At 39.5% G+C, this 17535-nt stretch overlaps 1 protein-coding gene across 1 annotated transcript in view; it reads left to right on the top strand.

Moving 5' to 3' along the window:
- The window catches only part of C5H10orf67 (chromosome 5 C10orf67 homolog), a 93082-nt gene that overhangs the window by 38 nt on the left and 75509 nt on the right, over positions 1–17535 (top strand). The window contains exons 1-5 of the mRNA XM_075211228.1: positions 1–97; positions 1663–1783; positions 2433–2576; positions 4156–4230; positions 13757–13921. The exon at positions 1–97 is cut by the window's left edge and continues 38 nt beyond it. Of these exons, the coding sequence (XP_075067329.1) occupies positions 6–97; positions 1663–1783; positions 2433–2576; positions 4156–4230; positions 13757–13921 (597 nt within the window). The 5' untranslated portion in view covers positions 1–5. The remainder of the gene's footprint in view (positions 98–1662; positions 1784–2432; positions 2577–4155; positions 4231–13756; positions 13922–17535) is intronic.

Genomic DNA, 17535 nt, shown 5'->3' with positions numbered 1-17535 from the left:
TTAACATGGAGAGCCCGGAGAGCTCGGAGATACTTACGTGCAGTCCCCAAGATGAGGAGCTGGCTCTGCAAGCCTACATCCATGAGATCCAGCAGAGGTACAGCCAACTGCAATGTGTCCATACTGATAACAGTATTATATATATACACATAATATACATATGAATGTTATATATAAATGCCAAAACTCAATCAGAGATATACACACACTAATGTCTCTGACCATGATTAAGACTCTTGCACACTTTCACAGTATCAGGATTTAAAGATCTGCCCCTGGGAATGATTGTACTTTGACAATGAGGATCATTTGCAAACATTTCAAAATGCAAATTTGCACCAAACCATTGCAGCCAACCAGACTTTTGCCTTCATTAAGGGTCATTTATGAAAGTGTAAACAGCTGCCACAGTTATTCAATTAAAAAGACACAAGAGTCGTTTGTATCCCTGAAACACAGAATTCTCATGCAAGAAGAGAATGAACCATTGATGAGACAAGGGGAGGGGGTGTATTACACCCTATTTTACATAAACATTGATAGCTAAATCTATAGGTATCCCTGTGCCTCATTTTACGTTAACAAAAAGAAAAGAAAAGATTTTGTTTTGCCATAGCCTTTTCTTCCCTGCAGAAGGAATTTTGTTTTTTTAACATGTCCTTTCGAGATAAATACAAGTACATTCAATGGGATGCCTTTTGGTCATTCCAAGCACACTTTGTATTAAAAAGTGCATTTTTATAGATGCAATGAAATTAGTGACCCGTATAATAATTACAGTCCTTATGTCCTTTCAATCCCATGATTAATTTAAGACATAAATAAGACTAAATTGCGTATTTTAAAAGAAAAAATTAAACGTGGTAATTAATAAAGTGATAGCATGCTGGAATTTGATGTGATGTGTTTTATCTCTACCACCATGCACTATGATTTTACAGGGCATGCCTGCATTTTTGCGAATTGTAAATTGCCCTTGTTACTGGGGAAAAACTTCCAGAGGGAAAACTGAAAATAAAAAAAAATAGGGAATGGTTATGGAACGCAGGGACAATTAACAACTATGCTTCACCCAATTCAGTGGTGTAACTTCTGAAAAGCTCCTGGTTTCATAGAGCACCATAACCGTGTCACAGCTGCGATTCAGCATTGATGTGGCGGCTTTGCACATTTGTTAGTAGTACAGGAAGTAAAATAACAGCTTGACATCAATTATTATTTAGCACAGATAAAACTTAATCTGGAGCCTATAGATTGACAAGGCTGCCCCCTCAGTCAGATGTCCTATAGTTCTGTTATTTATTGTACTTTCTTGACCCTATAATAACACCATAAACTATTTTGGCATGAAACTGATCATTAAAAGCAAGTCTGTGTTTATATATTATTAGTTTTATTGTTGTATGTTTTTTATTATTGCGCTTACAGTTTTATTCAGCCCAGTACACAGAATTTTGCAGGTACTGTTCCTATGTTCTACAGAACGTACAATCTTATTTTGGTGCATGGAAGGGCATAGGGAATCAAGCCACTGTTTCCTGCAAGTTAATACATTGAGTCACTGTTATTCTGTTTTATTCTATATTGTGTAAAAAAAAAAAAATGTAGCCAATTAAAATAGCTTTCTTCAAATGTATTCTAAAAGTAATTGATTCATTATAGACAGTCAATCTCCAATCAACTCAGAGTTGGCAGTTTTGAATCAGATCACGCTACACAGACTGAAGTGAGCGAAGTGCTGGAGATAAAGGAACTGACAAGTGTGATTCTAACGGTAACACAGGTCAGAAATCCACTTTATTTAAGAGACAAATACTATACAAAAATCTAACTTTTAAGTTCTTTGTCAGATATTTGCACCAATTAGAAGAACTTTTGGGGTCTGATAGTAGGAACTAAATCCCCTTTTTAGCTGAGGTTGCTATTGGTTGCTTCTTGAGCCCTAGAAGCCTGTAGAAGTTTGAAAACACACAGTCTTCGTTGTTTTCAATGCAGCTGAGTAGACAACTTGCGGCAGCCATACAATCATTTGCATTCACAACCGGTGAAAAACAATCAATTTCCTTTGCCTCGGCTTTATCCTATATATCTTTTCTTCTGATGTACTACTGTATATATAAAATTTATATATATAATTATTTTTTTTTAACAAACCGAAAAGGGAAAAAAATTATATAAATAGAAATAAGCTATGTACTATGGGCACAGGGAGTGGTGGTGGTGGGAGCACGAGCCCGCAGTCTGTACTTGAGCTCGTGGCCTTTAGTTATAACACTGTCTGTTAATGTAAACATGCGGTGCTGGTTTGGTACCATAGCTCCCTTAATAGTACTTGTCACCCAGCCTTTCCCTGCCTGAATGCTACACTGCATTATTACTGTTCATCTTAAACACAGTCCTTTTTCTTTTTAACATGCTCTTGTTTCTTTAAGTCTCTCGAAACCTTGAAGAAAGATGTTGCTTTTCAAAAAAATCTTCTGCGAACGGACTACGAGCAGAGAATTCATGCCCAGGCGTTGGAGCTTTACCATCGTATGAATGAGACTCTACTGGATCTTGAGGAAGTTCACAAATTGGTACTGTATACTTTGATACTGGGGGAGATCTAGTCTAAGGTTGGATCCAAGCCCCGAAGGACCCCCTTGCGATGTGTGGCTGTTAGCATATTCTTTGGTTCTGCCCTATCCAACCCAGATCAGACTGACCATTTACAATAGTCGTTTGTAGGGCACACACTATACAGTGGAAAATAAACTCATTTTCTGATCCTTTTGAGGCCAGCAGAATTGATTCACCTCTCAATAGTCCCTGCTTGAAAGAAGCGTTGTTCAACAATTCTTGCTTAATTGATCTGAATGTGCACATTTTGAATATAGATCAACATTTCCATGCAATAAATATTCAGTGTAGATGTAATACATTTTGAACTATGTTAGTTTCCACGTAGCCTATATTCATGTTATAGCCATTAGTAGTATTACCATCTTGTCATATAATAATAAACAAAACATTGAACTATGAGAATACATTTGTGTTCTAATTTGTCCATTTGGCACAACCACCAAAACACCGGACCAGTGAGCAGCTGGCCGCAAATATGCTTGGTCAGATTGCATTAATTTGGCTGCTAAGGTACTGGACAGTTGACCAAGGTGTTTTCTCTTTACCTGGTCAAATCTAATAGGATAGAACAGGCTTGGCTAACCTGTGGCATGCCAGGTGTTATGAAACTACAAGCCCCAGCATGCTTTGCCAATATATATCAGCTTATTGCTGGAAGGGTATGCTGGGACTTGTAGTTTCACAAACACCTTTAGTGCCACAGGTTAGCCAAGCCTAGGATAGGATATTGATCATGTAAAACGATCATATTGGAGCCCAAGAATTGCACTAGGTGGTGAAGGTTAAATATGTGTGTAGATAGATATATATTATGAGTGTATGCGTTTGTTACCATAAAAAAATTCAATGGGGGATCTTTTTTGTAATGAAAAAAAAAATAGGATGTACAGTTGAACTATGTAAATGGGAGAAGTTCCAGAAGTTCAAATGGTCATCATTTATAAAATATGTAACAAATGTGACATAAGCTTGCACTAGTTCTCTATATAAAATAGGTTGATGACCAGTATTTCCTACGCATTTTGCATTTAGAAAAATATACAGCATTATAAGCCTAGCACTTTAGCAAATTTAAACAACTTCTAGTTACATAAATAAATGTCCCAAAGGTTAGCTGTAGTTGGTAGCACTACTGTAATATATGGGATGATGTAGTAAATTGTACAGATATTATAAATCATTGAGGAGTTGCTTGGCACGAAGCCACAGAATGACTGCTGTTATACAGGTTAGTTCTCCAAGGTGACATTTAATATCTTACTTAATATCTTATATCTTAATAGTTTACAGGGCATGTTGTTCCTTGTAATACACAAGTTTTCTTAATGAACACTGAAGTATGGCATCAGAACTCAATGATTATACATATATAATTTACAGGAGATTATACAGCATCACTTGTGTATTATATTCCTCTTACTTTACACAAGGTAAATTGTACCTGTATGACCATATAATAATCCATGAATCATTTATTGTACTGTAGCTATACCTATTATATACTGTTGTTTCTGTCTGTGTTCTGATTTATAGAAAGTATCTACGCTGAGACAAAGCTTTCAGAAGCAACTGATTGATGCTCTTGCTGTGATAAGGTCAAAGTATGAGGTGAGTGTCTGGTGCAGAGAGGTGAGGGAGGGTTACTAAGGGTCAAGTACAGTTTCCCAACACTTATTCCCAATGATGTTTTTCCTTTACTATTATAGGTGTATGTAGCTTTTATACGTATTGTTACCACTAGTAGCTGTTACCTATATAGAGTCAGGAACGCAAACACTGAACTGTGACAATGCAACATTTGTAAATAGCGATATAAAGTGCCATCTACACACAATGTAAGTGAGCTGAACCAATATCTATGCGAATGCAGCCAGACCGCTCTGGTACTGGTGGTAGCACTGGGACTGTCAATCATAAACATGACTACAGATAGTTCACGGGGCAGAGGGTTTCCTTGGCAACCTAAAAGCTGGCAGTGACTATATGTAAATGTTACTAAAAAAAAAAAAAAAAGTTACAGAAGGTGGATGAAGAGTTAAATGTTATCCTTGTGGTTTTGATAAATGTTTTTTTTCTGAAGAAAGGAGACTATAAGGGAAACTTACAAAGGTGAAAAAATGCCCTAGATGACAATTGTCAAGATGGCAGCATCCATGGTGAGATGAGGGCACAATGCGGCATCTTCTCATGCAGTGCGCTAGGCAGTTCTGCACAAATATTACATTTAATTTTGCTGGACAATATATTTAAGTTATATCGAAAGAGGAGAGAAGGTGCATTTTCGGGGCCTTGCTTTGCGGACAGCTGCGGACTTTCTCCATAGTTGCCAACATTTTCAGCTCGTGTCCCGGGAGGTCCGGGGGGCAGGTGGGTGTGTGGGGGCGGGGCTCGAATAATCACGCCGTAAGCCTCGTCCCCAATGTGGTCACCCTTTTCGACCAATAAAACTAGGGGGCGGAGCCACAATGGCGCGTCCATGACGCCAAAAAGGCCCCGCCCCCTCCATTAACTTCTCCACAACCCGTCGGGAATCGTGAGAATTGCCCTCTCTCCCAGGAGTCCGGGAGACTGACCCATATTTTGGGAGTCTCCCGGATATTCTGGGAGAGTTGGCAAGTATGACTTTCTCCCCACAGAAGGGCTCCATTGTTACAGATGCTCAAGAGATTTCGGTGATTTGGAGTCTCATACTGTCAATGGAATGCCTTTTTTCCTGTCATCCGGGTGCATTGACATGTTTAATTTATTGATGGGATTGGTCTTAAACTGATAGTAAGCTGAATGTTAAATGGACTTTGTTCTTCTTTCTGCCATGAGCAGGTCCATATGGACCTTCAATCCCACGTATGTTAGCGCAGACTATCATATTCTATCATAAATGCAGAATCTGGGTGTGCTCCTGCGTATGCACAAGACAGGTAATCAGGTGCATTAGTGCAAAGAGAAAATTATTGCAGAGGTACAATTTTGCATGTCAATAGATCAACCTTTGTAAAAATGAAATGTATTGATTATATTATCGATTCTTACAGCAGGATTGTCCACCCAGTGACTTGTAAATAATCTGTGCATTTCAGCTTCTCTAATCTTAGATCTATACATATAATCCACACTGAGCAGTCTGAACTATAATATCAGTGAAAATCTAGAAATTGCTTCTTACATCTAGTGTCATATACATTAAAATTCTTTCCATATCACGTACATTTCATTAACTATTCATACACCGTGTGCAATTATTTTGAATAGTATTGTTTAGACGGACGGTCTGGGAGCCTTTGAGCAGGCTGCAGAGTAAATGTATGTATCTGGCTCCTTTCCAAATATAGAGCACCATTGCTCCAAAGAGATGATGGTTTTGCATCTGGGCATGTAATCAGTGTCACCCGTCTGCAGCTATTATTTTGAGGAGAGAAAAAAAAAATGAATAGATCTTTGATGCTGGGAGACATGATAAATGATCTTGACATTTTTTTTTATTCGCATTAATGATTTTAGTAATTCTTTTGATATTTAAGTCCTAAAGAAAGAGGAATTGAAATTGTGAGTGTAGAAGATAAGGATAAAGTTCAAACCAGCATGCCTATGGTACACAGACAAAGCCCTCCACCTCCTGTGTTACACTCATTGTGACGGTGCTGGAGACAGACACTGCACACACATTCTGCAGCTAGGACCTGTCTAGCTGTGTTCTCCTGTAATTCATCTAGCTTTACATGGTACAGGCCTGACCAGAAATGAAGACATTTAAGATGGTCGTCAACAAAATTGCACCGACATACATTTCCTCACTTGTGTCAAAATATCTCCCAACTCGACACCTCCGTTCTGCACAAGATCTGCGTCTCTCTTCCACTCTCAACACATCCTCCCATTGTCGGTTACAGGACTTATTTCGGGCTGCACCCACTTTGTGGAATTCCCTCCCTCGCACAGTAAGACTTTCCTCTAGTCTTCAAACCTTCAAGCGTTCACTGAAAACCCACCTCTTCAGACAAGGTTATGATATTCAAATACAAAAGTGGAAGCTGCTCAAATCAATTTATAGGCCATAAGAGGTGCTTGAAAGGGTGGGGTTATCCTGCAAAGAACATACACACAACATTTTTTCCCCCAGCACACTGCTATAGCCAGCAACAGATCTGCCATTTCTACTGTAGATAAAAATGCGAAAGTCTTTGTTGCACACATTTGCAAATGTATGTTTAAGCCATCCTGCCACGCCAAGGCGCTTTTGCTAATAGGATGGTCCTACTCTAAACAATGAGAGTCCCATATATTTGGGCCATACATATGTGTTTTTAAATTGAGAGCCAACTTACCAAAGAGGTACCCCAGAAGCCTCCAAACAGCAATTCAGTGCCAGTACCCCCTCTCAGCTACTGACACCAACATGCCTCTCAGACAAATACAAAAGTGGAAGCTGCTCAAATCAATTTATAGGCCATAAGAGGTGCTTGAAAGGGTGGGGTTATCCTGCAAGGAACATACACACAACATTTTTTCCCCCAGCACACTGCTATAGCCAGCAACAGATCTGCCATTTCTACTGTAGATAAAAATGCAAAAGTCTTTGTTGCACACATTTGCAAATGTATGTTTAAGCCATCCTGCCACGCCAAGGCGCTTTTGCTAATAGGATGGTCCTACTCTAAACAATGAGAGTCCCATATATTTGGGCCATACATATGTGTTTTTAAATTGAGAGCCAACTTACCAAAGAGGTACCCCAGAAGCCTCCAAACAGCAATTTAGTGCCAGTACCCCCTCTCAGCTACTGACACCAACATGCCTCTCAGACAAATACAAAAGTGGAAGCTGCTCAAATCAATTTATAGGCCATAAGAGGTGCTTGAAAGGGTGGGGTTATCCTGCAAGGAACATACACACAACATTTTTTCCCCCAGCACACTGCTATAGCCAGCAACAGATCTGCCATTTCTACTGTAGATAAAAATGCAAAAGTCTTTGTTGCACACATTTGCAAATGTATGTTTAAGCCATCCTGCCACGCCAAGGCGCTTTTGCTAATAGGATGGTCCTACTCTAAACAATGAGAGTCCCATATATTTGGGCCATACATATGTGTTTGATTATTAAGGTTATGATATTCCTCAACCACCATCTTAATTTCCCCTGTTACCACCCTCTACACAGCTAACACAAGACAACAACCCTCTGACCAACATTGCCACACACACAGCCCACTCAGTACTTTTACCTTTGCATTCTAGCTGGTTCATTTTGCAATATGATGTAACACATGCCCTTGTGTTTCAAACTCCCATTGTCCTATAGATTGTAAGCTTGCGAGCAGGGTTCTCTTACCTCTCTGTCTGTATGTATTACCCAGTATTGTCTTATTAATGTTTGTTCCCAATTGTAAAGCGCTACGGAATTTGGAGGCGCTATATAAATAAATGTCGATGATGATGATGATGATGCTGACAAAACAGAAGTTACAGTGCTCCTGTTGCTCACAGCCAGAAGAGGTAGACGTCTTGAAGGATGAACCCATAGCCATGTGACTGCAATTTATCAATTCACCAGGAACTGATTATTAGGGAATTTAGATTGGGACTCCAATGGGGCATGACTGAATATTCTCTGTACAGCGCTGCATTATATGATGGGTGTCATATGAATGATGCCAAGTTCACACTGCCTCAAAAACTCAGGTTATTGCCGTGCCAAGCCCAGACGATCCAGGTCGAGGCTCAGTGTAAACGGTGAGACACGGTCTCACCGAAAGCTATTGTAAAGTTTAAAAAAAAAATTATATATCACAAGAGGAGCCAATCAAAGCTCCTTCTGTGATGTTGCCATGGAGACCCAGGCAGACCCGTTTTGTTCTGCACTGTCACCCAGCAATATCCTGGTTCATAAAACCGGAATATTGCCGAGGTGGCAGTGTGTAAGTGGTATAAATGATAATGACGCAATGGTCTCATTAGTGGCATTACAATGGGTGGCAGCACCAATGACAATGTCAATGGGTATTATCATAATTGGTGACATCAGCATAGTAAGATCACTAATCATACCACATCAGGTGACAACGCAGACATAACGGGTTACATCACAATGGATGAGATCAGTGACATCACAATGTGTGACATAAACAATAAGGGGCATATTCAATTAGCTTTTGGATTCGCGGTAACGCGCGTTGCCGCGAAAAGTGCGCGTTCTTGCGGGTATTACGGTACCGCATTAACGCGGATTTTCGTTCGCAACCCTATGGGCTGCGAACGAAAATCCACGTTATTGCGGTACCGTGTATTACGTTTCGCGGCTGTTCCGGCGCGTTACCGCGAATCTAAAAGCGAATTGAATATGCCCCTAAAACCCTTAGGGTGCTAAAGATATTATTCACTAGAAGAGTGTACTTCAAAGAAAATATTCTGCAGCTTCAATGGGGGATTCTGTGTAAACACCTCCAAGGAATTATAATAGTAACAGTGTAAAGTAGTGCTTGGATCTGTGTCAGTCACCGTTTTATTACAAGATCAATTTTCTCAAATCTAGTGGATGTATTAAATACATTTGAATATGAAATACATGTAATAAATGAGAACTTTGCCTCAACTATATAACATTTTTATTGTGTACCACATTAATGATAAAATATGATTGAAAGTTTGTGTGTGTAAATAATATGTGTATATATATTACAGTGGTTGAAGTGGCTGTTATACGGTGGTGTGTCATACTGTCACTTCTCCTACAATGAGTGACCACTACAATAGCTGAAATCACCAATGAAATCGCAATGATTAACAACCTCACGAATGACAGTATAAATCACTAAGTGACATCATACTGAATTGCTGATGACCTCACAGTGTGTTAGGCTATTGACAGCCTGACAACTGACATCATTGATGACTACTATGGGTAACATCAGCAATGACTTCACAATGAATCAAACCCCTATAAAAAAAAAAATGGTTACCAGCTATGACTACAAAATTGGTGACCTCACCAATGACCTTAAAATTCTTCTTATATTAATGTGTATATTATAATATCACAATGGTTGACTTTGTTGCTGACATTGCAGAGATGACATAAATAATTACAAGATTGATGACGTTACTTTAGTGACATTGATGGTTTTTCACAGCAGGTAATGACGTCACAACAGGTAACGTAACGTGCAACATCATCAATGGGTGACATCATTATTGACATAACATTGAAATCACCAATGATAGAGAAATAGTTGTTAGCAATAAGAGTGACAGACAATAACATATGTGTTACAATTAAATGGACATCCCAATGGATGATAGCTTGACATAAGTTACATCACTAGCAACCTAAACAATGATGATATAATAACGGGTTATAACATGACAACACAATGGATGAATTCACTGATGACATACAACAATGGGTCATAATAATACTTCATTATTGGTGGCACCATGACCGTGCAATTGGTGAAATCAGATTTGATACAGAACAATGGATTATCACTTAATGAGTGACATCCTTTTTGATCTAGGTGACAACACCGTTTGTGACATTATTGATGTGGATGACATCATTGATACCACAACAGTTGACCATAGTGGTTGACACCGTTGATGACACCACAGTGGGTGACATAAATGATGGCATGAAAGTGGGTAACACCAGGAATGGGTTTCATCACTTATCAGTACTGACATAGGGTTACATCATAGTGACAAATTGGTAGATCCCTGTCTCCTGTGCTCATCTCACCTCTAACTAAATCTGTAATCTCTCGCTCTCTACTGGCATCTTTCCATCACTATACAAGCACGCAGTGATTACTCCTATTCTAAAAAACAAGATTCTGACCCAAACTCTCTCTCAAATTACCGTCCCATCTCTCAGCTCCCTTGCCCCTCCAAGCTTCTAGAGAGAATTGCCTACACTCGCCTCACACGCTTTCTTTCCGCAAACAACCTGTTGGATCCTCTTCAGTCTGGCTTTCGTTCTCAACACTCCACAGAGACTGCGCTGACCAAGGTTGTCAATGATCTGATCACTGCTAAAACTAAACGCCATTACTCTCTCCTAATTCTCCTGGATCTCTCGGCTGCATTTGACACCGTTGACCACTCTCTTCTCATACAAACGCTGCAATCCCTAGGTTTTCAAGACACTGTTCTATCCTGGTTCTCATCCTACCTCTCTAATCGCTCGTTCACTGTTAATTTCTCTGGAGCCACCTCTGCTCCGCTTCCTTTATCAGTTGGAGTACCACAAGGCTCGGTGCTAGGTCCTCTGCTGTTCTCTATCTATACCGCTTCTCTTGGAAATCTAATAAGTTCCTTTGACTTTCAGTATCATCTCTATGCGGATGATACCCAAATTTATCTATCCTCTTCTGAAATCTCGACATCTCTGTTGTCCCGTGTAACTCACTGTCTTTCTGCCATATCATCTTGGATGTCCTCTCGCCAACTCAAACTTAATCTTTCTAAAACAGAGTTAATAATATTCCCACCAACCAACAAGAGCATACCTGACATTTCTATCTCTGTTGATAACATGACCATAAATCCCACCCCACAAGCTCACTGCCTAGGTGTAATCCTTGACTCACACCTATCCTTTGTTCCCCACATTGATTCTATATCTAAATCATGCTACATACATCTAAAGAACATTTCCAGAATTTGCACATATCTCGCGCAAGACACTGCAAAAACCTTAATTCATGCACTTATCATCTCCCGTATTGACTATTGCAATTCCCTCCTTACTGGTCTTCCCAAAAACAGACTCAAACCCCTACAATATATTTTGCACGCTGCGGCAAGACTGATTTTCCTTGCAAATCATTATTCCTCTGCTGAATCACTCTGTATGTCTCTACACTGGCTGCCTGTTTTCTACCGAATCCAATATAAAATACTTTTACTAACCGACAAGGCCATCAACAAAGCTGCACCAACATACATCTCCTCTCTTGTCACAAAATATCTCCCAACCTGGCAACTCCGTTCTACACAAGATCTGCGTCTCTTATCCACCCTCATTACATCCTCCCATTCTCGGTTACAGGACTTTTTTCGGGCTGCACCCACTCTATGGAATTCTCTCCCTCGCACATTAAGACTCTCCTCTGGTCTGCAAACTTTCAAGCGTTCTCTGAAAACCCACCTCTTCAGACTAGCTTATAATATTCCTCAACCACCCTCTTAACCTCACTACCTTAGCCTATTACCTTACACAATTTCACACAAGACAACTACCCCCTGACCAACATTGTTGTGTGACAGGATCATTTAGCCTATGAGTCACTTTTACCTTTGCAGCCTGGCTGGACCAAAAATGCAAAATGTAGACTTAACCTCATGTGTCAAACTCCCATTGTCCCATAGATTGTAAGCTTGCGAACAGTGCCTTCTCACCTCTTTGTCTGTTTTACCCAGTTTGTTTATTAGTTTATTATGTTTGTCCCCAATTGTAAAGCGCTACGGAATATGTTGGCGCTATATAAATAAATGATGATGATGACATCCCTTTAGTTGATATTATTGATGACATTACAATTGTTTACACTTTTTATGCAATCACAATGGGTTACTTCATTGACATCACATTAAGCGTGACTAAACACGCCTGCCTGTTTGCCTAGTGTATTTCCAGATGCGTACCCTCTTGTCTTTGGAAAAAGAGCAGGTTACAGCACAGTGAGTCACATGACAATAATTGACATTAGTATGATTGAGATCTGTATATATCCAAATGTATAATTTCTTCTTATTATTAGTCTGTAACAATATTCTTGTAAGGTGTTAACCCTGAACAGTCCGTTTTTCATTACAGAGTGTCTGTGGTTTGCTTTTCTGAGATACGTTCCAAAACCGTTAAATGCAGTTTGAATGCACCTCTAAATATATCCTTGGCCACTGCAACAGAGGTTTCCATAGTACGCACTATCTATCATGCTGGATGTGGACCACAGACATAGCCAGGGGTTGGGTCTGGCTGGCGGCAGGGGGGCATTTGCCCCCCGGGCCGGTCCCATAGTGAGCTACGTCTTCTGGCCGGGACACTGGGCTGCATGCATTTTTTTTCCCTTTAAAATAGGCTGGTGAGTTGAGTCTTTCCACCCGGGCTAAAACTTGCCAGCCCTCCCCTGGACACAGCATGCTCTTTTCTTGTATCTGTGATCCATCCAACGCTCACATGCCACTATCATTGACAGTAGGGATCATTTTTCATAGGGACCAATGACCAAGTGCGTTCAAGCTGTACATATCTGTGTTAGAAGGTACCATTAAAGTCTATACAGAATATTTAATTTAATATTTTCATTTCATATTTCATTTTATTTTGATCAAGCAAGAGATCTATGAATTTAATTGATTGTGTGGCCTATAGTTATAGAACTTCTGGAAATATTTCAGTCTGTACGTTTACATATGAAGCCTTTAAGATATTTTACTTATTTCCGTATTTGCTTATGTTATCTGGTTAGAACCAGCAGCTGGAGATGATTTACGCACATAAAAGTGCACAAGTGACGTAATTCATAGAGGCTTTTTTTTAATAACATGGTGAAGTGAGCACAGAGATACTGTAACAAGTAACAACCTATCGGACGCTTGTTTTCATTTTCTCAACCATTGCCAATAAAGTACATACTGAATAGGGCCATATATGTTATAACTGTGTGTGGGGGCCACAAACTATAGAAGAAAATAAATAATGCAACAAAGCCCATTGAGATTGTTGAGGAAAGTGGGGGCCACCAAGAAGTAGGGGGCAAGCATTAGCATTACCCCCACGAGTTGGATAGACCTGTTCTAAACTGTGCTAGAAAGATGGAAGCTATAACTTGCGTTACATAAGCACTCTGTACTATTGTTTATAAATATGACTGATTGTTTAAATGTCATTAGACCAATCAGAGTAAAGACCAATCAGAGTAAACTGCTGACTAGTTGCTAGAGATTACTGTAGCCGTTTCCTTTTGCACCTATGTTTACAAATAACTGTCATTTATCAACAGTCTTAACCAACTCAGGCATCAGGTGTGAATGTAGCAGGAAAACAAAACGTTTGTACTCATATTGTGATTATTGATTTTATTTCTATGGTGCAATTGTATCGATCCATAATTAAGCCTGTAAATGTATCTTGACAGAGCCATTACAATAAGAGCTCCGTGATTCTGAAGAGCCATGACGCTTGCACAGCAGAATCCGATATAATCCAGGAATTACAAAACAAGATCGATGAGAAGGATGATTTGATTCTGTCATTGGAAGCACAAATAGTAGAAATGGCAGAAAATGAGCAGCCTAAACAGGTATTTAATATGCATGTTTTTCTAAAGCCCACTGTCTTGTTTTATCTCTTAAACCCATGATTGCCAACCATCAGTATATGTACTGATATCCTAGTGACAATACTAAACTGCACATAAGATACAGATTTGAGATTGGGCCAAAGTAGTGTTTTGAATCCTTATTTTTTGGTTCCTGAGATGGGTGACATCATCGATGACATCACAGTGTGAGATATCAACATTTAATTTGCAATGGATGACAACAACAATGAGGAACCTGTAAAGGGGGACGTTACATTATTTCACATCTTTGGATACCTCACATTGATGACTTTACAAAGGGTGGCAATACAATAGGTATAATGTATGCCATAATTACCTCACAATGGGTGACACAGTAAAAGATATAAAAATGGATGACCTCACAAGGATGATATAAAAATAGATGTTATAACTGATGATGATACAGTGATTGACATAATTGATTATATAATTAATTGATCCATAGTGGGTACCACCACATACACACAATACATATATTTTCCTTCCAGCCACTTGCATACAGATTCTGCTATACATTTATACAGTATGAATAGATCATCCTAGATGTTTAGATGCACATAAGACATCATAGGGACAATGATCTTTATATCAAGAAAGCTTGCATATAGATTTATGTTTATTGAGATGTTATATATATTCTTGCTAATATACCACTCTTCAATAACAATATCACACACAAAATAAAACTGTGTAGCACGGATGGTGTAATACATCATCAATTTGCCTTTGCTCTGAATTGTTTACCTGTTTTATGTATATAGATATAAATAACTTAATTGTGTGTATATCTCAGATTCTATTACTATTCCCAATACAATTCTCATTACGCTGAATACTACAATTTTCATAATTACTAACAACATAATCCCCATGCTCTCACATTCTCACATACACTGTATGCTATCTCGCATATCGGCATTTAACCCCATATGGGTGGCAGTCATAGTGCCCCCCAATATGTGCAGCCATTAACTCTTGTGCAGTTAATGCCTTGTGCAACCTTCCCAATATAATGCACCCATGTCTGTCCCCTTATGACTCTCCACGGTGATTGAAGAAGGGAGAGGGGTGGAGTGGAAGTAGGGAAAGAAGACCTGTTGCCCATCCATATGAAAGAGACCTATGGAGGGCAATGAGTGTGTTAATAAAGCCTACCTACCCTCCCATCGTCCTGGCTCCCACGTATGTGTGTAATATGACATCATCGAACACACGTGGATGTCCTGTTTCTAGGCCAGGTGTGATTATGTCATCACAACTGACAGGCTATCTCCACTGTGTATGTGCTGACTGACGTTGGCCTACACAATGGAGCCAGGTGTTGTACTGCGTTCGAGCCATGTCAGGAACAGGGTTGCTTTTTCACAATGGGAAAGGCTTTTTCCACTCCGAACTTGAGATTTCATATCCATTTACACCAGTGTTTCCCAAGTCCAGTCCACATAGCCCGCTAACAGTGCAGGTTTTCCAGATCACAAGGGAAATAATTACTACCGCCTGTTAGTGTGTCAGTCAGTAATGAATACACCTGTGCTCCAGCAAGGAGATATGGAAAATATGTACTGTTAGGGGCCATGAGGACTAAACTTGGAAAACACTGATCTAAGCCTTTAAAGGGCACTGGCAGCAAGTAGCTTTTGTAGCCTAATGATGATGATATTACATTATCACTGGTCAGGATATGGGATATTTTCACATAATACATGAGTTGTGTGAATATTTGTATAAATAACTTTGAAAAGTATCCATATATTTCACTTTGATGTAAATTTTAGGACATAGCTCACCCTGCAGGATTAACAACACTTCACTCTTCATACACTGTTCAAACAATACCTCCTGCTCCTCTGCTTAATTCTTCACTTTCTACCAGAGATTACACAACCTACAATATTCTCAGGGGTGGATCTAACAAGTCTAACCATCCCTGCACCGTGCCCGTTCCCCATGCTGACGTAGTTTATCACAGAACTCTCTCATAAGACACAGCTGGATAACAGTTCTCAGTTCTCTCATCAACAAAAGTTACATAAAAAAAACTTAGTAAAATGGGGTAAAAAATCTAAAATGTTTGATATGTTAAAAGCCGTTGCTCATATTTTGTACGGAACAATGCACCCTCTATTTGCATATATACATTAGGTATTTGTACAGGATACACTTCTATATTGAAAGACTGTTTTAGGTTTAAGTTTGTTAATGAGGTTGAGTCCTTAGTATAGCAGGTATGGCTAATCTGAAACAATAACACACTAACATGCTTGGCTGAGGCCAATGAAATATCAGAAATGCGCACTGGGCAGTCTTTACATCTCTAAACCATTGTAGTCCGAGTGTTTTCTCCTCCCATATATTCCAGAAAGCTGGAAAAGATTAGTCACAAGATAATAGTAGGGCAGCCAGTTGTTGTTATGTCATTCTCGATGTGTTAATACAGGGGTAGGCAACCTGCGGCTCTCCAGGTGTTGTGTTAATATAACTACATTGGTATGCTTATCAGAAGTTCCTATAAGATTTTCTAAACACTCTTGCGCTAGTCACTTGTTTCCATCCTGCTGCTCCGCTCGACCATTTCCAATATCCTGGGGCCTGTGAAGATGCCCATCCATGCTGTCAATTAGTCGTTTTTAGACGGCTGATGCTGATGAACATGAGAACAGGATTTATTAGATGTTGCTTTGAAGAGAAGGTGAATCCAGTGGAGGGATGATTGAATCTGACCTTTTTATGCGGCCATTGGCCAACCCAGATCTTTTAGATTATTTTACACACGTATGACCAGTATATCAGAAGATGACTGTACATGATAGAGGGAACAGCAGTAAGACACATTCTACTGCTTATGTTTGACTATGGAGATTGTGTGGCTGTATGCATGATGGTATGCACCTGTTGGCAATGGGTGTGGCTGAAATGGGCAAACATAAAAGGGCAGCCATATACCATTAGCTGTGTGTGTGTGTGTGTGTGTGTGTGTGTGTGTGTGTGTGTGTGTGTGTGTGTTGCCTACCTGTAGATTATCTCCCATTGTGCACTGATTGGTTGGTGCCATTTTAAATGATTGGCATACTTGATAACTAGTTATGCAGTGGTTATGATGAGCTTAGAGAAAGCATTGTAATCCTGCAGATACACAAACGTGCAGCTTTCATAAAAAAAAGACCTTTCTATAGACAATTAAAAAGGATTTGAAGTTAGAGTTCCTTATAATTAAAATGCTCCATAAAAGTGTTTAGAATGTTACAAGGGTCTGCGCAGGGTGAGCTATCAGGTTATCGGTTACTAGTAGACAAGGAAGTCACAGACAGACTATTGGTAATAAATATTGTGCTTTATATACTTGTAAGAGATATGCTTGGTTCTGATGATGCGGCAGCTCCTCCTTATACAACGCCATGGTCGCTAACCTGCAGGGGTTCTCAGTGCCTACAGGTACATTAAGGGCCTGACTTAGAGTTGAATGTACAGATGCCCCATATGTGTATGAGGAGATGTGCTCTTCCTTTTCTATGTCTGCAGTTTAAGTTGAACGCATCTTAACATAAATACAACTTTAAACGTACTGTATAAAT

The sequence above is a fragment of the Mixophyes fleayi genome, chromosome 5, assembly GCF_038048845.1.
Source record: "Mixophyes fleayi isolate aMixFle1 chromosome 5, aMixFle1.hap1, whole genome shotgun sequence".
Classification (NCBI taxonomy): domain Eukaryota; kingdom Metazoa; phylum Chordata; class Amphibia; order Anura; family Limnodynastidae; genus Mixophyes; species Mixophyes fleayi.
Note: the sequence above shows the minus strand (reverse complement) of the source record. Positions and strands in the feature narration are given on the sequence as shown.